This window comes from Calidris pugnax, unplaced genomic scaffold (genome assembly GCF_001431845.1).
Source record: "Calidris pugnax isolate Ruff unplaced genomic scaffold, ASM143184v1 scaffold44, whole genome shotgun sequence".
NCBI lineage: Eukaryota > Metazoa > Chordata > Aves > Charadriiformes > Scolopacidae > Calidris > Calidris pugnax.
Genome location: NW_015094506.1, coordinates 42,325,137 through 42,348,249, shown reverse-complemented (window position 1 = coordinate 42,348,249; position 23,113 = coordinate 42,325,137). Strand labels below are relative to the sequence as shown.

Genomic DNA, 23,113 nt, shown 5'->3' with positions numbered 1-23,113 from the left:
CTTCGTGAACTGCAGAGTCACTGTGGAAGCTCAAGCAGGGCCACGGTCAGCACTGCTGTGCCCATCCCTTTGTGTGAGTGAGGACTTTGGGAGCGTCATGGGGAACCTGCCCTTCCCTGCTCGGCTTAGTAAAACAAAAGCCTTGGAAGAGCCTGTCACTCTTCCCAAACCAGACAGTATTTCAACATTTACAGCCTGTTTCACTTCTGCCAAAACCAGGGAGTGAAAACAGTTCCTGCAGTAATTGGCAAAATTTTTGCATTTCCCTTCATTTTATATGGATTCTGCAACTTTTCTGGCATTTTTAGGCTCTGAAATTTGTGAAAATTCATAGAGCAGCAGTACTTTTCATGACGCTCAAGCTGGCAAAAGTGTATCTAGCAATAGAAAACTTCCCACTTGATGTTTTGAGAAGGGGATCTGTCTCTGTAAGCTATTGATTTTTAAAATAGTTTGCATATTTTCAGGAAGCTTAATTTAGAAGCCTTCTGCAATGGAGGCGATATGATCCTGTGTCTGTTGTAATACAATAAAGATCCGCTGAAAACACTATATGTATGTGTAAAGTTACTAATTGGTTGTTAGCATAACTATTTTGTACATAGTAATGACATCTTAATTCTTTCTAACCTCACCCACTTGAAGTGGGACCGACCAGGAACGGTGAGAGAGGAGACTAGACCGGTTTGCACAGAGGAAGATGTTCTTGTCAAATGTGATGTGCGTTGTAAATCGCTCTCCCTCCTCACATGAAGTAGAAGAACACTTCACATGAAACTGTGCTATGGAGGTGAAGAAAATAGCACCAGGGTAATATTAATTGCACTGAGAACAGGATGATGGTTCAGCCTCAGCCTTCCCTCCACTGCTTCTGGATCAGAGCTGGCTTATTGCCTATCAGCGCAGAGGGAGCCCACGCTGCTCCCTGCCCTGTGGGTGTATGCAAAGAGACCCAAAAATTAGTCCTCAAAAGCTATGTTTATTGTAAGTACTGGAGCAGGAGCTCTTCTGCCTTTGAAAGAGCAGAGAAGCTCAACAGAATGATGGAAACCAAGTAAAAAGAGGGATTGTTTAATTGCCAAAAAGGGCTTGTTTAACTGCCAAATCTGTGTTAGGATTTTTTTTAAGGCAAATTGGAATGACTGTTCCAGAATATGACAGGTCACTTCTGGGTTTTGATGTGTGCAGGTAAACCAGACTGAGCTGGAGAAAGGTTATAGTGAAAACGTGAGGTTTTTGTTTAACTGTTTCCTTTCTCTACTTTACCAAAACGCCTATATAAAACAGGGTAGGGAAGGAAAGGACGTGCACTCAATAAATGTAGCTCATGTGATGGAGAAAATTCCCATTGTCTCGCTCCATCAGTGTGGCTGGTGAGATCCAGTTTGACGGCGTGTGATTGGGATTTAGTGCGTTCAGTACCAATTAAACAACATACTTGAACTCTGGTAATGTTCAAAGGGTTGTAGGGAGATTTGCCATAATTAACATAGACGTAGAAGGGTTATTTCTGTCTTGTTAAGTCCTGGTGTTTCCCCACGTAAATATGACAGTGCATGTACCCTTTTTGGCATTTCTAGTTTTTAACTATCTCTTTAGATTTAACACTAAACTGATTTGGTAGGTAGAAACAGTGGTCTGCAGTCTCTAGCTATTTCGATTTTTATTTTATTTTTGATCACTTTGTTACAGAAGGGGATTTTGCAGCATACCTGTAGGCCTACAAAGGAATACTATTATGTAAAATAGCTACTAGGAGACTCCCTAATCCACCTCCAATCCCCGTATTAAGGGAGACATCCGCTTTACTGCACATGCGGTATTGAATTAGAAATCCAACCTGCTGCCGTGCCTTCCCAGCCTGATGCATCATCCTTCTTTTCTAAATACTACTCAGATACTCTTCAGCGTCACCTGAAATAAATACTTTGGTATTTAAGAGCTTTTTATCACAACTTTTCTTACAAGCTGCGTATTCTGGAGAGCAAACTGCAATTTTTCAGTTGCTCTAGTGGCTGATGATATGGATGATGCAACAAAAAGCTGGATAGGTTGTCTTTTAACAATTACAGGGTATCGACTAAATGTATTGAATTGTTAAGTCTTTAAATTTAAATTATCAATCCTTAGAGCACAGGTGGAACAGTTGTTTTACACCTAAAGGATGATAAAAGACTCTGGAAAGCCGGATGTAGATACATTTTTTTGGTAATTTTTGAAATTGCTGATGGTGGTCTTTCAGCTCTCCTGGGGTTTACAGTGCAATAATGTGCAGGTTAGTGTAGTTGAAACACAATTGTTGTCTTTTCTCAATTTTTTCTCTCGTTTTTAAAAATGCACTGTTATCCCAATACTGTCCTGCTTTTTTACACAAGGTGACTTTGTCAGAGAGATTTTAAAGCACTTTTTCAGGGTCACACCTGCTGTCACAACCTAAAGGGTTACCCAGCCTGCAGGTGTATAGTGGTTGTGACTCTGGGTTGGTAGGATTCCATAATACATGTTTTTTTTTACTCTAAATTTCTCTACTGAATATATATATTTCTCTACTGAATATACAAAGTGAATATATATTTGAAAGAAAATATATATGTATATATATATATAAAGCTGCTATAAATTATTGGCAACAATCAATAGTATGGCAGCAAACAAGTAGGTGTATATTATTACAGGTTAATACAAACTTACCACTTACGAAGCAAACTTATCAATAATATGGCAGCAGAAATACTTATGATAGATTAGTTATATGCTTATGTTTCTCTGTGTTCACAATAATACCAGTAGTAAGCTTATTTAGACAGATCTCAGAAGGTGTCAAATCATCCCAGAGGGGACGACGAAGCCACCCCCAGAGGGGGACCCAGCCATCGCAGAAGTGGAAGGACAAACCAAACTCTCCCCCGAGAGGGTCCAACATCTCTTAGAAAGTTTATGCAGAGAGTTCAGCCTAATTAGGAAAGGAAAAGTATGTGCAGCATGGGAAGTTCTCAGAGAGAAACTCTGTTTTGGGTAAAAGTTAAGTCATTTTTATAACACAGAGAATTAAACAGATGTAGGACACCACCACTTCAGCAACCAATAAATGCTGTTAATTTCCGCTTTTCACCTGGCATATCTAATAGATGTTGATGTTTTCTGTTCTCTTTTGGCAATTTTTATTTTTCCAGACTTTTCCTATTCTTGCAGATAGAACAGCCAATGACAGTTACCAATTCTTACTTTCTCAAATTGTTTTCCCCTTTTTCCAGACTGTTTTCCACCTTTGCAGATGATAAGGTGCTGCTACAGTTCCTTGGTTTTACACTTATTAGTGGCATCTCAGGATGTCTCTGGTTTCTAGGTACCCAGCTGTGTACTTCTAAGAGTCCAGCTGCTTGTCACAAGGATACTTCTGTCTCCCAGGCTGGCAGGCATTTTCTCTGTCAGCACTTTAGCAGAGGTTTTCTTCTGTTCAGTAATTTTCCCCATCTAACCAAGTCACCTTTATGGTTGCTCACATCACCTGCATGTCCAGTTAAGATGTACACTGAGCCTCTTGTAGTATTTTGAAGTTTTTTTGCCCAGCAGGAGGTAGGGAGCTGAGATTGATGTACCTGGGAGGGAAATTATGGAAGCTGATTAATCTTGGACCTGAAGCTTGTCCTTTTATGTTTTATCTTTTTGTGTGTGTGGAGGGGGAAGGATCTTTGAATTTTGACTGTCTGAAGATGAAGTCCAAGGAGCAGTCTGTTCTCATCGTCAAGCAGGATACTCAACTGAAAAGCTCAATAGATAGATACCATGGTGAAATGTTCTTACAGGCTCTTCTCAAGGGTCTGTGACCTCTGCTCTTTGTAGCCAACTTCACTCGTTCTACAGGAGGAGCCCTCAGGGCTAGAAAACTGTCCTCTGAAAGTTCAGTTCAGCTTGGCCAAACTGTAGATTATTTCAGGGGAAAGAGCAAGGAAGAGCACTTTTTTTTTTTTCTCCCTCTCTGTTGCTTAGCAAATGTAAAGTATTTAACTAACCAAACACGGAGGTTTTACAATGCCAGACCGCAGTGCTGCCAAAGTACCAACAAATGCTGCTTTAAAGGGTTGGAGGGGCCAGAGCAGTTGCAGTGGGTGGATTTAAATTGCAAAGTCATGTGCTTGAAAGTTAGGAAATGCCATGAAATCTGAAGCTGCGACAATCCTTAATGATGAGATGCTGTATTTTTTGTTTTGTTTTATAGGAGTTCTACCTTGTTCGTTGTGTACCCTTTAACTCTGCCTCTTTGCATAAAGAAACTCTGCATCTCTGGCACTTTGTCCTCCTAATGGTCAAGTTTCTGGGGGTTTTGTTTTGCTTTTAATGGAACAAGATGTAGCGCAATCAGAACAACTAGAATTAAGGAAGCTGGAAGATCTGAGTAGACTTTCAAGGGCATTGAGGTTAATTTACACTACTTGTGGTTTTCTTATGTGTACACAATGCATAGTCACTTCCTCTTTAAAAAAAAAAAAGTACTTAATGAAGATTTTTTTCCCTTTAATGGTCTTGAGAAGATAAAATCCCTATCAAGCTTTGGAACTTCTTGTGATATCTTCATGATATTGCACAAGCTCCAGTGCATTTGAAGTGCAACAGATGTTTCCCCTCAGCTGTGTGCATGCTCTTGTTCTGGAACAAGGCAAACCCTTGAAAGTAGGATAAGCTACTTATAAATGCAGTTTTCCTGTTGGATTTAAAATTCCTTGTGGATGCATAATTAGGACACACATATGCTCCACGTATAGGCGTGCCCTTATGGCCGTATCTTTCAATTTATTTACAGGGGAGACAATACCTGCTGCAGCAGTGAAAGTTCCCTATCCTAACCGTGGGAATAAATTTCAGTTTTAGGTGCTGGAGGATAACGTGCTTTCTGTTCTCTCACTCTTCTTTCTGTGGTCACTAACAAAACATCAGTGGTGGGATGACAGCTCTCCTTTCAGTTTGGTGGAGGTCGGTCTGTAGCCTCATGGTGGAAGCCATCATGCTGTACTGTCCTCTTGATTCATGTAGCTCTTTCCCGTCTCTCCTAATTCTGTGCCCTAAACCTCTTAGTGCAGCAGGAGTACAGTTAATCTACCAGCACCTAACTTGCACAGCAGATAAAATGATCAGAGACACTGCACAAGGGCCTCCTGCAGAGGGGGGAGAGTTTATCAGTTCTGAATATTTGCACTGGGGCTTCAGACCTTCTCAAAACACATAATGATTGGAGTCAGAGAGGCTCAGATATCGAAATTATCTGATTATCAAAGATTTACAACACAGTGTGTGAAAAGAAACAGAAGAGGTTGCTGGAGGGTAGAACATAATATATGAATCTTGTAAAATGACATAAAGCCTTAACTCCTGTGTCGATAGTGGAATTAGCAAGTATTTTCTGTTCTGGTTTTCTTTAAGCTTGAAATATACCTGCTGTTCTACTATTTATTGTTCAGATTGAGCTTAAAAACCATTCCAGAGACCAAAATGTAGAGTAATTTTTGTTTAAAAAGAGGAAAAAGAATAAAAATAAAAAAGGGATTCCTAATCTTTTTGTCATGTCTCTTGTGTACCTATCTGGGAAAAGTGATCAGCAATAGTAGCCGAGTGTTGTAGCTCTAGAATAAAACAAGGTGATAAACAGCAATACTGCCCGTGACAAAAAAGCAAGGCTAACTAGCCAAAGAAAAAGCCTTATGCATAGTTAACACTAAATTCTCATTTAAAAAGTTGTGAGAGTGTTTGTTTAAGTAAGTATACATATGTATATATATTTGTATATAAGTCATTACATGGAAGTTAGTAGGGCACAATGTAACCTCAGAAAAGGGTCAAAATCTGAATTTAGTTCCTTGACTCGTAATCCCTTCTTAAAACTGTAAGACATTCAGGTCCATAATGGGGCCATCCGACTTGTATGAAAATGCAGAAGTGTCAGAAATTGATGAATAAATGGCTATATGGCATCATATAACTTTATGTGAGTATATGTTGGGGTATATTGGGGTTTTTTTCTACCAATAAACAGAGGGGAAGAAAACAGATACTTTTTTTTTTTTTTTTCTTCCTTGTTATGACCACTGGATTTAGCAATAGACTATTTCTTTGGGGAATGAAGGGTATGTTACATTTTATTTAGACAAACATAGCTTGTACCAAGGCCTTATTTTTGATACATTGCATGTTGAAAACTTTAAAGTTGTTTTCCCCCTTGCTTTAACAATTGTAACTAAACGTTTTGTACATGATAAAGCTCTGCGCTTTTTATGAAGTCTTTCTAGTCATTGATTACTTGTTTTTTCTGGTGAATATATTTGCTATAGCACAGATTTAAAATAACCCACCACCTAATCTGTCATAATTAGGTTGTAATTCTCTTATAGAAATACTTCAGGGTAACTAAATCTTTTTCTTCTTTTTTAATTAACAGAGGAGGAACTCAGGAAGCTGAGAGAAGAAACAAACGCTGAAACGTTAAGGCAGGAGCTAGAAAAGGAACGGCAGAGGAGATTAGAACTAGAACAAAAAGTGAATGAAGTACTTAAAGCAAGGTAAGAGAAATATCTTCCCTGTAAAGCTGAAAGCCACTTGAGATCTCTGAATGTCTCTGAGGAGTTCTGGTGAAAGTATGCATTTCCAGCCTAGGGTCTCTTAAAATAAATTAGTAGCTCACAGAGACAGAGGCTGTCTATGTTTTCCTATAAAAGTGTATCTTGTGCACCCATGTGCACCTGATTTACTTGGCCATACATACTGCCTTAGCTACAGAGGTGTCCTGACACTTGTCCAGTTGGGATATTCTTCATTTCACCTTCTCTGATGCCCTCTCTCTGGGAACTTTCACCTGCCTGGAGCTCCTGGGGTGCAATGAATGCCAGAGCCTTTGCTGTGCCATTGCACATGCTTTACCTCTTCAAAACCTACGTTGTCTCCAGGTTGCCCAGTCCTTTTACTCCTGTTCAAGCAGCAGCAAGGACATCCCAGTACCAGAGCACAACCCTAAGTGTGTGGGAGTGACTGGAGTCACTCCTTGCCACTGCAATGACAAATGGAATCATGCCTTCCGATACCCCGAAGTTCTTTCAGCCTTGAGGACACCCACCATGATGATGCCAAGTGTCACGTTACAGTGGGCTGGTTTTGGCTGATATTTCACACTGATGGTTTTCTGAAATCACTGATTCCGTGCGGGGTCTGTCCACGTGCAGCCTTGACCTGAGCTGCCAAGTTTCATGCTTAGTTTTCACTGCGACTTATGAATACGTGTGTTTTGCACAAAAAAGAGTTTGAAGGTTTGTCTTTATCAGTATTAGCGTTAAGGTCTGTGTCTTGTTGGATTGTACAGAACAGCAAAGCTCTAGCAGGCGTCCCATTGCTAAATTAAGGTAGCATGACCTGTCTGCTTCAACGCTGTATTTCCATTTAGATATCCAAAGGATTATACTGGCCCTTTTAGCTTAGATATTGCACCTGGGGATTACATTCAGCCAATTATCCCCTTTATCCGAATCTTTTTCTGACTAGTCTTGCTAATATTCCAACCTTTTTGTGACAGGCAGGCATATGTAAGATGACAACAAAATAAGACTTTGAAAAATTGCTGGTTTCTACCCAGAAGAAGAAAAATCAGGTTGCCTATGGGTTTTCCTTAAATTGTGCACCATTGTGTGAAATTCTTCTTCACTGCTTTTTGTCTCTTCACACTTCACTGTAGGCATTTTAAAATACTTTTATGAGGACTACAGGCAAAGTCTTGTCTGGCACAATCAAATACGTAATAGGCCAAATTTATGCCTGATAGAAACTTAATTTTATTAAACAAATTAACCACAGAAAGTCGTCTCTGCTTCTGTCAACAAAACCAAATTTGCCCTGCTTCCCAGTTAGGTAATTTTTCATATAATCTTTAAGTAGATATGCATAGAAACATGTTTGCATGTACTCTTCGCTTACAGAAGCAAACTAGTAATGAAAACCAAACCGTGCTGTGGTGTAATAAGGAAAAAATTATTTTAATAGCTGCAGTATTCAAAAGCATTTGTGCAGCATATCAATACATGCAGCTATATAAATACATGCTGCAAAGTGTTCAGCAAGGAGAAAACAATGAGCTAACAATGTAGATTTAAAAAAACAAAATTAATTCAAAGACCATGGTTGTCTTTCATTGAATTGTTTGGAGGGACGAGTTGTTGGAGGATGCTCAGTGATTTAATTTGTCATGGTGTTCGTTGTCTGTGTGTCTGAGTATTCAGAAACACAGTGGCCTCAGCTGAAGTTTTCCACAGACGCACTTTGGGACAGCTCAGCATTTGGAACAACAGCTGAAGCTTATGACATTTTGCTAGTGGAACAATGCATAAATAATTTGGAATAGTCTGTGTGAGCAATGCTTGTTTAGGGTAACTTGTGGGCTTGTTGCTGCCTTATTTTACAAATTGTGAGCTAGCTCCATCACACAGAAAAAAACCCCACAATCCAAACCAAAACAACAAAAAAAAGGAGCTGTGCAACACCTACCAACAAGCTGTGGCTTATACAAACCTTTTTATTAGTATCATTGTGAGCTATTTTTAAGAGGAGAAAATAGACAATGCTTCTGCATAAGCCACTATTGCTTCTGTACCACTTATCTTGGTTAACTCTTCTTGGCCTCTTGTTGAATGATACCATCTTCCACACAAGCGATGTTTTGGGTATGGCTGACTTTGTCTCTAGAGAAGGTGCCTCAGCTTGAGATTGCTCTCCAGGAGGCTGGAAGCATTCCTACCTGGAAGGGTCCCCATCAGGCTGGGACTCCACACAGGTAGCAAGAACCTGGGTTGAAAGTTTCTCTCCTGGCTGCTGTGCTGGGATCGCAGACATCCATACGGGATTGCTGAAGTACCCCATTGGCTCAACTTGGTGCCTGCCTTTATTTTTAACTTAGTAGATCTGGTGACAGGCTGCTGCTTGTAAAGTAGCTTCTGCCAGGAGTTAAATTTTAAACTATTTTATTTTCTGCCCATGAACATTTAGATCTTGTACAACTACAAGTTGAGAGTATTTCTTCTGAAACCTTGTCTTTTGTTTCTGAAACTACCAGTTTAGGACACTAGCCATGTAAAATGTGGGAGTATCTGGTGAGGAGGACAAAGGCTTCCGAAACCTTCAGTGTGTTTTAATGGAAAGGAGATGCAAAACATATGAAAATGTTTTAACTCGGTGTTCTGACAGCTCCTCAGGCTAAGAAGCCATGTATACTCAAGTGATTAGTCTTTAAACCTGGCTGTGAAATACCTCCTTTATGCTTATTTTTGTAGTTCTGAGGTTGTGAAGTGCTTTTGATGGAAGTGCATACACATTCACGTTGCTTTGAGCAGTAAAAAAAGAGAGAACAGCCTTGACTGGCTTCCACCACAGCTGTCAAAAGAGTGATGATGGCTTGCTTGTGAACTCAGTACTCAAGTCAGCCTGTGGGAAAATTGCTTTTAATACATTTGAGAACGTCCCAGCAGCGACTGAACCTGTTTGTGTGCAGCAGGTCTGGTCTTCACACAGTTGCTGGGGAGAGTCTGTTGATTCACATATGCCTCAGCTTGCAACCACGTTCGAGGCCAAAGATGCACAAAACCAAAATGATTAGTTAAGATAAATGGCCTCCAGTGTCAAGGCTGCTTTAACTTTTGTGTCATACTTGCAGCTACAAAAATAATGCCTTGGTGCTACTCTGAGGGGCAGCATCGAGTGGACACTGCATCAGTGTCTGCTGGGCATTTTTGAATGCTGCACGTCTGTTAGTCATGAGCAGCTCTAGCAGTATTGCTTCCTTGACTTGGGTATATATTGAAAAAATAAATAAGATTTGGCATATTTATATTTGTCTTATCCATTGGCTGTAGCTGCTTTTATCTGTTTTAATCAACCTGTGCTTTGAAATGGGTGCAATCTTCAGTTGCATAAACGTGACTGAGCCTCGGGATGGGGATCTGTTGGTGTTACCAATCACACCCTGCTCTCTGGGTGGAAAGTGTGGTACCAGAGGAGTTCATGCAGTGTGTTTTCTGTCGTGCAGGCTGCAGTTAGGAAGCCCCCATAAAAACACAGCCTTTTGCGTTGTTCCGGGGACTATTTATGTTTTCCAGCCTTTTAGCTGATCCCCGGCATGAGGAGAGGTTCAGAAGCTGTAGGAAAGATAATTCCTCCTCTCCGTCAGTGGTCTCGATGTGCTGGCTGGTTCAACATGACCTGGTTTTGGGATTGAGCTTCCCAGTGGGTGTGCAAGCCTAAACAATGAATTCTGAGCTTCCTGGCCCAAATCTGTCTAAAGTGGCTAATTATAACCTGATTCACAGGTGCAGTAATGAGCTGTCATTAACCTGATGATTCGTAAAGGTCAGGCTCTTCACGGGGAAGGAGTAACAGGCAGATGGCAAGTAAAACATTGCCAAAAAAAGGAAACAACAAAGCACCAAGAAAGGCCAAAGCCAAACCATCATGTGATCCTGATGGAGCCCAGTGAGGCTGCCATCCAAAACTGCTTCTTGATGAGATTTTTTGGATTTTTTCCCGAGAAACATGGGGAGTAATGACGCTGTGCTGCTTCTGAAAATATATCTCAGCATGTGAAAGGAAGACCCAACCTGAAGGCGCTGGCGGTGGTGGGATCCCATCTTGGCTCTGTCACTGGAGCTGTTCAGGTGTGACGCCCACCCCGGTGACTTTGCACGACTGGAGCAGGTTGAGTAAGTGGCTCCCGCCTGTGTGAACCTGCTTGTGAATTACTGTCTCCTTTCCACTTAAATGTGTCTTCAGTTTCAGTGACACACAGTGACAGATTGCGGATGAAAATGCCCACCTTTTTTGGTGTAACTGTCTGATGTGCTGATAGAGGAAAACAAGAACCTGCTGCGTAATAGTTGGTGCAAACTTAATTGCATTAATGGCTCTCTGTCTTTAGAAGAGAGGTGATGCCTGAAATGGAGGAGATGAAAGGATGTGGGGAAAAGAGCAAGGAGAGGAGGAGGTTTTAGATGGGGAACTGGTGGTTTGTGTAAAAACTTTGGAAAAACAGCGCAGGAACCTAAGTCAAAGTTTAGCTAGAACAAAATAAACTGGTGGAATTTCCGGCAGCTTTTGAAAAGAAGAGTTGCTTCAAATACAGAAGTTGCGTGGAAAAGTCCTGAAGAGGTGGGAAAACAAGTAGCTTTGAAAGCAGAAAGCTTTGAATTCAGCTTCTCCACACAGATAGATGTCCAGTTATAATTTATAAATAATTAAATTATTTCTAAATGTCTTTTAGAAATGAGCAAGGATGTAGAGAGCTCATTAAATATGGGGAGTGCTTAGGAACGAAGGGAGGTAATTAGTTCTGTAATTTCTCCATCACACTCGTTGATGTATGCTGATGTTGAGACGGCACACATTAGTAATGACCTTTTCCATGGGCAGACAGTACAGTGAGATCTTTCCCTAATGTACTTTCTAGAGGAACAGCAGGAGAGAGAGCTTTATACCCATCTATGTTGCTGCAGTCTGTCCAGTACAGTGAGATCCCTCTTCTCGCTGACCGGCATCCCACTTGGTTCCCTTCCCCTGGAGCAAAAGATGAAGGGAACATTTGAAATCACTTATATTATCTAATAAATGAGTGATAATGAAATTGAACAACCAACACATTTTTGTTTTAAGCAGTAACCTTTTCAATTGTACAACTCCCTGTCAAGTAAAGCTTGCTGCGTCTGGTGTCATGTTGCCAAAGCTTCTGCTTCATTAGAAAAAAAATCTTTCTGTAGGATATCTGCACGGATGGCTGAAGACTTTTGGACTGAAGCCTGAAGTATTCTCAAGACAGGTTGGCAGTTTGAGGCTGAGGATAGTGCAAATGTAATTTGGAGCCTTGCACATGTGCAGAATGGCGAAAGGATTTGTGTTTTCCAAAATCTGTTCACTTTTAATAGATGAGAATATTATTCTTGACTCATTTTGAAAGATGAGATCAATAATGCCTGCAACTTACCGTGTCTTTTTAGAACATTTTTGTTTCAGTTTTTCAGACGGTTATTTCAGTTTTGCAAGTTTTTAAAAAGATATTTTTAAAATTGGTTGGTATCTGTGCATTTCAGGAGCTTATAACATAACATTTAAAATAATTCTTGATGCCTGTTCCTCTCATTGTGAAGATGAGTGGTGTTTGGCTCCGATAATGATGGGAGGATTCAAGGTTCATGCATTAAGCTGTGGTTTTGTTCTAGTACTGTGGTTACCAACGTGCGATGCGGAATCCCTTTTCATTTATCCCTGTGGGAAAAGTCGGGGCTCTGAAGAGTTTTCCTGGCCAGCATTGCATTGAATATACAGCACAAAGGCATAAGTAATGCAACAAATTTGATACTAAATTATTTAGTAGTTGTTAAGATGAAATTGAGTTGTTGGTGACAGGAAATGGCTAAAGCACACCTCTCTTTCCAGGGGATGGTGGTTCCCTGGATCCAAAGTGCAACGTGCGGTGAATATTTTGAATCTTGGTGAAACAGCATAAGTTGCTTTGGTTTTCCTTGCTGTCTTGTGTTATCTCAGCTATGGAAACCCCAGAAGTTCCAGTGCTTTCTTTACCTAAAAGGGGAAAAAATTATTCCATCTGTAGCATTTCACATCATTTCTGTTTTCTTTGTAGGACGGAAGAGGTGCCTGCAGCTCAGCAACCTGCAAAGCCACAGACGCAAGCCAACGGAACAGGTAATCTTGGTCACATCTCTACTAGCAGTTTCAATCAGTTGGGGTTTTTTCACCCCGTTCTTTTGATCCTTAGAAGATCAAACCTTGCTGAAGAACTGGCCGGGTCCTTAAGCAGGCTTCTGAAGAAGCCGAATATGAAAGGCCGTTTGAGCGGCTTCTTGCCTCTCTGTGCATGATTCTGCATTTACTTCGTGTAGCTGGCTTTGCGCACAGGAGCAAGGAATTCATTGTGTGTTTTAAAGCTTTTAGGATTGCAATGAAACCTGTTGTCTGACTTCATCGTTCTTGCATGCCTTGCTGATCTTTGACTTACCAGGAAAGAGGTGTAATACATAGAAATGATGTTCTATTTTGTTTTCAAATGTAAAAGCTTTTATGCCATTAACCGTATTCCTACTTCTGCTTCCTAAAAGAAAAAACATTCTGGAGAAGGAAGAAGCTTAAGAGTTACTCATTTTTTGGACACCTACAGCGGCGTCTACATTGCTCAAGATGCTGCTTATTATGAATTCAATAATATAGTATTTCTGAAAGAACTAAGGCAGATTCTCAGATTCTCAGTCTTTCAGTACACTTAAGCTTTCCTCACCACTTAGGCTTTTAAATCTGCAGATTAAATTTGAAGTTGCTCCTCCTGTGCTCCATTATGTCAATGCTATCTGTTATGTGAACTATAACCTGCCATTTTTTGGTCTTATACACTCAAAATTTCTTTCTGAGTACTATCTGAATTATTAGCATGTGGGAAGCTACTTCATATTTTTTTATTTTCAAGTGCAAGTGTTCTCTCAGCTGTGAACTGTCACTAAATTTCTCGTTTTTTCTAGATACCACTCATACATTAATAAATAGTTTGATCCTGTTTGCACTGGTTATTTTTTCTCGCACACTTAAAAGCATAATTTTGACTGTTGTGGTTGGCTGATAAATCTTTCATGCCTCTGTTTAATCGTATCTTAATTTTATGGAGTTCTGTTCCAAGTTTGGTCCTGGAATACTTGTGACCAGTGTCCTCTTTGTGACATTGCTGCGTTAACCTACCTTTCCAAAGAGTAGTCTCATTATTTATTCCTTCTAGACAGTGATTTTCTGAGCTACAGGTAAAGCAAAAGGAGATTGTTTTGTTCTCACTTGCACTACCTTAAGGCTTTTACCCTCATATTATTTCCATATACCCGTCTATTTATGTTATGTTTTTCCACTGAAACAGACATAGAGAAAGTGTGCATCACTTCATTACTTTGCCATATAAGACTTTCCAGGCAGTGTTATGACTCTATATTCCATATATAGAAGGTGGCATATACACACACACACAGACCGTTTACAGGCTGTAAATGGTTGGAAAGTGGTAGTAAAAATGCCTCCTGCAGAATCTTGCTAAAGTTTCCTGTCAAATTCACGTGTCTGCGAGTTGGTTGTCCTGCTCTCTGCTCAGGAGTGTTTTGCTTTGCACTTGCTTTTCTCGAGGTGACCCCTCAGCACAATAGGAACGCAGAGATTTACATCAGTCTTTTGTTTACAGGAACCTCTTGACCAGAAAATGTTTTTACAGCGTTTGCTAAAAATTCTCGTTTGTTAGGATGTTTAAGTAATCTCTCTACTTTTGGTAATAGGATACTTCCCTGTGCTGTACTTAGAGCAAAGCAGGAGTCACCTTTAGTCTTATTTTACCAGCCTTAGTGCAGTCAGGGTTTCTGTGCAGAAGGAAACTGCACAGTGAGTTTCCGTGAAGAATTTCTGGTGAAGGCCAGGAAGGTCGTACAAAGTCTGCTTCCCAACGAAGCGTGTCATGTGGGAACAGGGGCAGGCTTTGTATGAAGTTGTCTTCTAGTATTACCCTGATACTTAGTGCTGCTTTTTTATAGATAAGCGAAGTCACACAGTCTGTTCGAGAGTCCAGAAGTGGTTTTTTGACAAATTTGGGGAGTATGTTGAGGACTTCAGATTTCAGCCAGAAGAGAACACAGTGGAAACAGAAGAGCCACTTAGTGCTAGAAGGTAAATCTCGAATGTCATTGTAAGAAATTGTTGGCTTCTTTACAAGTTTCTTTTTTCCCCTCTTTTTTTTAATGACCTTTTACATGGTTCGAGCAAGTGTTTGCATTAGAAATAGTAAAAATGAAAGTACGGGGCCATCTCAAAAGGTTTGCGAATGTTTCAGCCAAAACACAAAATCTGAAGTTTGTCTGCTGTCTGAGGTGGAATAAGAATTGTATTATTTACCAGGTTGTGTCATATGCCTCTCAAAAACTGTGGACAAAGTCTTGGTTAGGCTGGGGAGCTTTTGCATTTCAGTTTTTGGTCTGATGCAAAGTAGGCTTTATTAGTTACTGGAAACACGTTTCATAACGGGCAAGACTGTAGCTTTATGCACAAACATCTAATTTGTAGCTGTGAGCGGTGTTTCAGGGACCAAATGTACACAACTGAGCATTACTTGCCTATTTAACAAGCTGTTTTTATCCCATTAATTTTCAGGTTGACTGAAAATATGAGAAGATTAAGTAAGTACTTAGCAGTATTTTGTTTTCTGAAAGAAAAAATAGTTCTTAGTAACTCTTTCAGGAGGATTTCTAGATTTTGAAATGCAGTGTTTTGAAATACTTCCATCAGTCCATAAGCAGAAATGATTCTGAAATCCTGAATTAGTGTTTAGAGTGCAAAGTAACTTAGAGGAGCAGCGGTAGAAGCTTGCCTTTAATCTTGAATTACATACAGTATCTTTGAACTAAAAATGTCATGTTAATTGAAATGTGTAAACATGTAATGAATGAGAACAGAGTATTTTTCCAATGGCAAAAGTAAGTGTTCATACACTTATGCCTGAGCTGCTTACAGTTCACTTGCTAGTCCATTAGCTTATGCTTTCAAAGAAGGAGGGGTTGGATGATGCATACCCCGAGTGTGTCTTGCATTTGGATAGCTGGTAAATTATTTTAGAAGGTGGAGGATGCAAGATGGTGGGTTAAGCTCTCCAAAAGTTCTGTGCAGCCAAGAATTGCTAGCCTGATTTGTGCTTCAAATTGTTAAATTATTGTAGGGGGGAAGGTGAAGTTGAAGTAAGGGTCTGTAATCTCCATGTAAGGTCAGTTTTGTTCTCCTTATTCTAATGCTGATATTAATTTTCTTTATATATATTTTCATTTGGGAGAATACTTGTGACCTATTCTCTGTGGTGGATGTTCATTGCCTTCAGAATAGCTTTAAAAAAATGCAATATTAAGTTTAAGGTTTGGGTCCACTCACTGAGCCACAAAATCTAGATCCCTGTTGTCCAGGGGTGCCTGAGGACCCATTCAGAGCCCTCGGACCCTTGGTTGCTTTCAAGATCCCTGTTGTCACCAGCAGTTTCCAGGTGTTGAGCTTCTCTGCAGGTTCAGTGCAGGATGGTGGAGCCATGCCCGAGTCTGTGACCTCCTCCAGTGCCCCAAGCGTGCCCTTCTACTTACTTCATCTGCTGCTTTTGTCACACTGCTGATGCTCAAGGAAATCTAGTCCTAGTTGTTTAATCACTTCCCATAGGGATTGTATCAAGGATAGCTGAATTTCAAGCCAAACAAACTAGGACAGCAAGTCACAGGATCTCTTGAGGGGAGAGCCTTTGAAAGTTGTGGGCTGCACTGCAGACGAGGATGGGTACTCCTGGGGCCCTCTGTGCAAGTGGAGTCGTCTCTCTTCTCAGCAGGGAAGGCAAAGCCCATGTGTGTTCCAACAGAGCAAGCAAAGGTCTTGCAGCAGCCCTCTCCTGATTTCTTGTGTCCCCCCGCTAGTTTGCCCACGTGGATAAAAAGCTTAGAGGGGGTGTTGAATGGAGTTCAATCCAGTTGGCGGCCGGTCGCAAGTGGTGTTCCCCAGGGCTCGGTACTGGGTCCGTTTAACATCTTTATCAGTGACCCTCATGAGGGGATCAAGCAGACCCTCAGTAAGTTTGCAGACAACACCAAGTGGGTGGGAGTGTCCTGCTTGGGGGTAGGAAGGCTCTACAGGGGGATCTGGACAGGCTGGATCGATGGGCTGAGGCCAAGTCATTCAGTTACATTGATGGGTTTTGTTTTTCTTAATTTGGATAAGCCTTTTTATCTATACACGTCTTGAATATGCCTATTAATTTTCTAATTTGGTTGTCATTTACAAGTGATTTAACCACTGCCAGCTATTTCTAACAGTTTTGTTTTTCTCTGCTTCTGTTTAGAGAGAGGTGCCAAACCTGTTACTAATTTTGTGAAGAATCTTTCTGCCTTATCAGACTGGTATTCTATCTACACTTCTGCTATTGCCTTTATTGTAAGTTATTCTATTCCCCCAGGAGCAGTAAGAAGGTTTAGAATGCAGTATTTACTGAAATTCGTTGAAACTGCCATAACTGAGTAGGGGTTTTGCTGCAGTTTAAGTCAAATCAAACAGTGTAATTCCATTTAACACAAAACGCCAGTAGTTGTCACTTCAGTTATATTTCAAAGCTACTTCAATTGTGTATTCTGGGTTTATTGTAGCATAGTTCTCTAACTGTTAAACTAACTTAGAACGATCTGGGCGTTGTTCTCTCAGTTCTTGTTTCCTGTCTCCCAGTCTGTAATTTGATGGTTACTACAGTCTCTGTAAAATCTCTCAATGCTTAGGGCTGAAATGGTGACAGGGGCTCTGTTTGATGAGAAGCTGTCATTCACCATCAGTGCTCCTTTCCATTCGTTAGGATCACACTTATTGATGAGAGACAAAATGCCTTAATTTGGGTATCGTTTAACGTGCAAGCAGGGGTTCTGTGACCTAAATTCAAGTATTCATATGCTATGTAAAGAAGTTTGTATGACATAAAGGGACATAACTATTTAGCTGTTTTGATCCGTTTTCCTTCTAATTGTGAATTAAATTATCTAAATACTTTTGGTCACAGTGTATATGAAATATTTTGATATTGAAGAAAATGATTACCAGTAGTTGTAGCTGGTTTGGTGAAATATCAGACACCTTTTCGTTAAACGATCCCTCCCTGTAAATAATAGAGCCTTCTTTGCACGACACAGCTGAAGGAATTTTGAGGAGGAGACTTCCCCCTCCTTGTGTCCTCTGTGTCCTAATCTACTGATTTTTCTCTCGGCTCTCCTGACAAACCGGTTCTTAAGATATAAGATGAAAGAAGGAACTTCAGCTGTTGCTCAGAAAGTCCTGGGACCTTGAAGCTGGAGCTGTGCTTCGTTTTGGGGTTATCAGTAAAAAAGCCTCGGCAGGAAGGCTGGAGCTTCTGTATTTTCAGAAGCTGGGATAGAGACAGAATAATTTTTGAAGCACTTTGGGTTTGTACTTGTTAGGTAAAATAAAACCTGTTTTCCTGCAATCTTTTTAAGCTTGGTAAAAAATTGGAATTTAGTTGACCTGAAATAATAGAGCAAAAGTTTATCCTGTTGCCCTGTATGGGGCTAATTGTTATAACTCTTCTATTGCACCGTTTCTTCAGCTGCCCAAGGTGAGGATAGACCGTATCATGGCCACAAAGCAGATTCACAGACTTTAAGATTTACTTTTTATTCCCCTAACCCTTTATGTAATTGCAGTGTTGGAAATAATAATCTATCTCAAGCAGCTGAGAACTAGTTAATGCAGTGCTGTTGTGATGGGGTAGCTAAAATGTATTAATTTTTGTGATCTGAATTGTATGATTTTGAGCCCAACATTACAACGGGCAACAGTATTTCATGCAGCTCAGTGTACCTCAGTTTGTAATCCACATCTCTTTTTTTTTTTTTTTTTTTTTTTTTTCTTAATCTGCAGATTTACATGAATGCTGTATGGCATGGCTGGGCCATTCCTATGTTCTTATTTTTAGCAATTTTGAGGTTGTCCCTAAATTACCTCATAGCCAGGTATTTACTTAAATACTAGATTATTCTCTTGTAATGCTTTGCTTGAAAGATGTTTTATTATTCTTGCATTGAGTTGTAAACTATTACCTTTTCTAATGTTGTGAGTTAAGTCTAGCAAACTGACACTCAAACTCTAATATTCTGAATTTCATTACTCAATTTCTCTAATTCTTGAGTATTCTAATGAATTATCTTCGTATCCTGTGACCTGGATCATCATAAATGATGCTTCATGTTCTCAGAGAAATCCCTCAGCATGTTAAAGTTCTAAAATAAAATTCTGCAGCATTCGGGATGGTTGGAGAATGTCACCTTAAATACTGAAGCCTGCTGCCTTTCCCTGGGGAGAATTTTCACCTAGGCCTAAAATTGCAGTTTTTCCTTTTGTGTCAGCTCTTGGCATACTTTATCCAATGTATCTTCCATTTGTAAATTCAGTCTCTTTTAAAAATTAAGACTTTTTTTTTTTTAAAACGTACGTAATCTGAACTGAGAGGATCTTCTTAAAATGCTATTTGTAGGCTGATGGTGTTTTCCTCCTTAAAATGGTGCAGAGGACATTAATGTGCATATTTTAAAATTATTTTCTGACTTCTTAATTGATACCTACTGTCTGATACTATTCATTGAAAATTGCTGGAAGCAAATAGGCAAACAGGAAAAAATATTCTTAATTATTAACTCTGTGCACAGAGTTCAAGTTTGTTGTAAAACCCGCATTGGTGACTCTGTAGTATCTACCTAGCTATTTTATTTTATTTTTAATGTATATACCTTTAAAGCTGTCTATGGTTGGCCATTTGTGCTTTTGTTGTATTGTGGGTTTTTGTTGATTTGGGGATTATTTTATTATTTTTTTAAGCCATAAGCGCTTATTGTAGAAACCTACTTTGTAACCTCTTACAAAAAGTCCATGTTGGCAGGTGGAGAAGAAGTACTTGCTCTCTTTAACTATTTCCATAACTTCTAGGGGTTGGAGAATACAGTGGAGCATTGTGCCTGAAGTTTCCGAACCCGTGGTAGGTCTTTGATCGGCTTGGCCTGTGTGCCTACATTTAAAGTTGCACCTTCAAAACTTTCTTCTGTGTTTACATGGGTAGTTGTGAAAGGAAGGAAGAGTGAGGTGCAAACAAAAACACTACAATTTCTTTCTTTCTCTTGCGATTTGGAAATGTTTACTAACAACACTCTTAGTTTTGGGTGTTTCACCCTAAAATACTCCAAACTTGAATCACATTTCTGGAATCAATGTTAATATGCCAACTTGGGACATGTTAGATCCTATGGGATCTTCAATAAGCCTTGCATTCTGTTTTCTTTGTAACACTTTGAAATTAATGTTTCCATACCCTGCTTTAAGTAGGAAGGATTGTAAGTGTTAATGTAAGATGGAGCTCTTGGAATTTCAGACCTTTCACTAAGACTTACTGAGGCCTTGCTTTCAGAATAATTTTGTTAATCTTAAAAGGTCAATAATCTATTTATAAATAAATTTAAAAGTTCAAGATGAAAAAAGTCTAACAAAAATGGCATTTCTGTACTAAATCAGAAATAGGTCAGTTTAAGCATTTGGTCGTAAACTGAAAGCCATTGTAACTGCGCTGCTCCAAAGACTGACTGTCTTTCATAGCCTCATATTAACATGTTTGCATATACCATGAGGGAAAAGCATCAAGGACTAAAGACAACCAGCAATGAAAGCATTAACAGTAGATCTGAAACAAAGGAGGAACTTGGCAGATGTAGAGACTGTTTAAAGTGTGAGGACTATTGCCAAGAATGTTGAGGGGTCACATTGTCATGAGGAGTTTTGTAAAACTTTCAGCTTCAGCTGAGCTTTAAATTAATGGATTGTCTCTTTCTTGTCCAAGGAACCCCCAAAAGAGGACCTGACCGTGTCTGAAAAGTTTCAGCTTGTTCTAGACGTGGCTCAGAAGGCGCAGGTACTGTGCTGCTCTCGGACCTCTCCAGCTGCTTCCTTAGAAACAAGGAGGTTCATAATCCAAGTGGTCAAAGGACGTTGTTATGCACCATGTGAAAACAAACACTCAAACACGCAATACTTCTCTTGTGGAGGAATCTTTACCTACGAGCAGTAGAGATCTCAGTAAGATCCCTGGAGCTTCTGAAATAGCACGATGCTTCAGAGAACTGGTTGAGGTTCTCTGTTCGTGGCTCTGAGAGAGGTCTGGAGGGAAACAGAAACAGCTTCTGACAGTTTTTCCCCAAATTTATGTGTATGAGCTTCTGATAATGTAGATGAGATGGCAAATCTTACCAATGTACTGGAGTGTGGATCCATATCTCAAATCTTCTGGTCGCAAAATGTATTCCTTCAAGATTTTGCAGAAGGCTACTGTCTGTTTAGGTGTGTTAATGCAACAGTTTGTACAGCATCTCTGAAACAGCCTGTTTTAAACACCACCCCAACCACCCCAGCCCTGAAATCTACTGGTTGTGTGGGAGAGTGTGAAGGAAGGAAGGTTTTCTCCCAGCTCCATCAGTTTGGTGAGCTACCCTAGAAGCTGAGGGACCCCACCATCCAGCTAAACATGGCCTTGTGCCATGTGTAATGATGTCCTGCTGCTGAAGTATCTTACCTTTCTCTTGCCAACTGTGTAGGCCCCTCTCCCTCCTGCTGGTGGTGGTGTGTGTGTTTATATGAGCACCTTTGGAAATCTGCTGGGAAGATGAAATTTACAGGTGCTGAGGCAGCAAGAATTGGTTAGAGAAGATGGCTGAATAACCATCTTAGTTCTGGGCAGGGATCAGTTTGTATCAACAGTTGTTGGAATTATGTGGAGTCTAGTAACTCCACAGTTGTATCATAAAAACAGGTAGTGGTGTGCTTCCAGAGAAACTAACAGTCCAACGCTTCATGAACTCAGTAACGTTTCCTGAAATTTCAGTACTCAGAATGTGTGAAGAAACTTCTCATTTCATTGCTTACTGACAGAAGCTCTTAACTTTTAGATTTGCAGCTTAATTTAAACATTTTGCAGTGATGTAAACACTTTCCAGTCGTGATAGTGAGGTCAAATAGCTTCTTCACTTCTAACAATCACTCATGAGTTACAGAACAAGGTGTTAGATGGAAGTCATCAAGTATTGCTATTCTTTTCTGAATTTACTCAATTGTGAAGTACATAAATGGCTAAAAATGAGTTGAAAAAATCACTTATAGGAATTGCTTATTCAGTAGGACAACTCTGTTCTCTTATGTGGATAAAAAAACACAAAATAATGCAGGACATGGTTTTAATGCTCTTGCTTCTTATGCAGAACCTTTTTGGCAAGATGGCAGACATACTGGAAAAAATTAAAAAGTAAGTTATCTGACGTGAGTCTTTTTTTCTTCTTAAACAAGACTTGACCAATGTCTGGAACACTAATAATAAAATTTTGTTTCATTTTGTTTGTTTTCAGCTTGTTCATGTGGGTCCAGCCAGAAATAACACAGAAGCTCTACATTGCCCTATGGGCAGCTTTTATTGCATCCTGCTTTTTGCCCTACAGGATTATTGGGCTTGCAATGGGTAAACACAATAAATAATTGACCTGCTACAGTCTAGACTTAATGTGTTAAAACTTCACGTGATCTTTAGAGGGAGAATTTCAGAGTTTAAGAAAGAAAACCCTGCATTAATAAATAATGTAGTGTTTCAAAGCATTTTCATTGTGCTTGATATTGTTTGTCGTGTTCATTTTGAAAACCATCTCTGGATACATAATATAGTAGAAGAAGACTGGATAATGCATTCCCTCCTTGCAGGGGACAAGTTTATGATGAGCTATTAGCAGAGCTCTTCAGACTGTCAGCTGTAAGGCTTCTGGGAAATCCTGTATTTTGGGGGTTTTTTTTGCTCATGCATCCTTGCAAATTAAATATGTGGGATCACATAGAAGGTGTGAAGATGGCAGGGTTTGAAAAAAATGAAAGGGTTAATGGGATTACTTGTAAAACTTGGAGGATAAACTGGACAAAATTAACAGATTCCTGCGGGTGAAGTTACAAAAGCTTCAACTGGGAATTGGGAAGAGGGTTCTTGCTACAGCATGAGAGTATCTTTTCTCTAAGATATAAAGCGACATCCTGTGAACCAAGAATTCTCTTTTTTTTCTGTTAAAGTAGTGATATGATTACTTTTAGTGGCACTGAACTTCAAATTATGGTAGCTTGAACATAAATGCAGGTGAGCTTAGCATGGCAATTGAGTTAGATGCATGAGGAATTATTTTTTTTACTGCGACTCTTAGAAGGAGATCTGAATTGCATTCACTAAAGTTTTGAGAGAGTATTTCAAGCCCTTTTTAATTTGTCAGAATGCAAGGAAATATCTTGTGTAAGACATAAGAAGACATACTGGATTGGAAGCCAGAGTCTAATGTAGTACGTGAGAGCCCTCTGTTGCCATTTAAATTCTTGCAAGGAGCTGCAGAGTTGAATGCTCTGGCATGTGTTCTGTTTTGGAAGTATGTAATGTTTTCAGAATGCTTCTGGTAATATGGAATGTATGTTTGAATTATTTTAA

The 23,113-nt window shown here is 39.8% G+C and overlaps 1 protein-coding gene across 3 annotated transcripts in view; it reads left to right on the top strand.

Moving 5' to 3' along the window:
• Positions 1-23,113, top strand: part of GRAMD4 (GRAM domain containing 4) — an 82,270-nt gene that overhangs the window by 42,545 nt on the left and 16,612 nt on the right. For all 3 annotated transcript variants that reach the window (XR_001414294.1, XR_001414293.1, XM_014963752.1), the window contains exons 4-13: positions 6,431-6,551; positions 12,656-12,717; positions 14,586-14,718; positions 15,199-15,224; positions 16,913-17,004; positions 18,490-18,581; positions 19,552-19,600; positions 20,453-20,524; positions 21,864-21,907; positions 22,008-22,117. Coding sequence is in view for 1 of the 3 variants with exons in the window: in XM_014963752.1 (XP_014819238.1) it covers positions 6,431-6,551; positions 12,656-12,717; positions 14,586-14,718; positions 15,199-15,224; positions 16,913-17,004; positions 18,490-18,581; positions 19,552-19,600; positions 20,453-20,524; positions 21,864-21,907; positions 22,008-22,117 (801 nt within the window). In the remaining 2 variants the exon portion in view is untranslated. The remainder of the gene's footprint in view (positions 1-6,430; positions 6,552-12,655; positions 12,718-14,585; positions 14,719-15,198; positions 15,225-16,912; positions 17,005-18,489; positions 18,582-19,551; positions 19,601-20,452; positions 20,525-21,863; positions 21,908-22,007; positions 22,118-23,113) is intronic.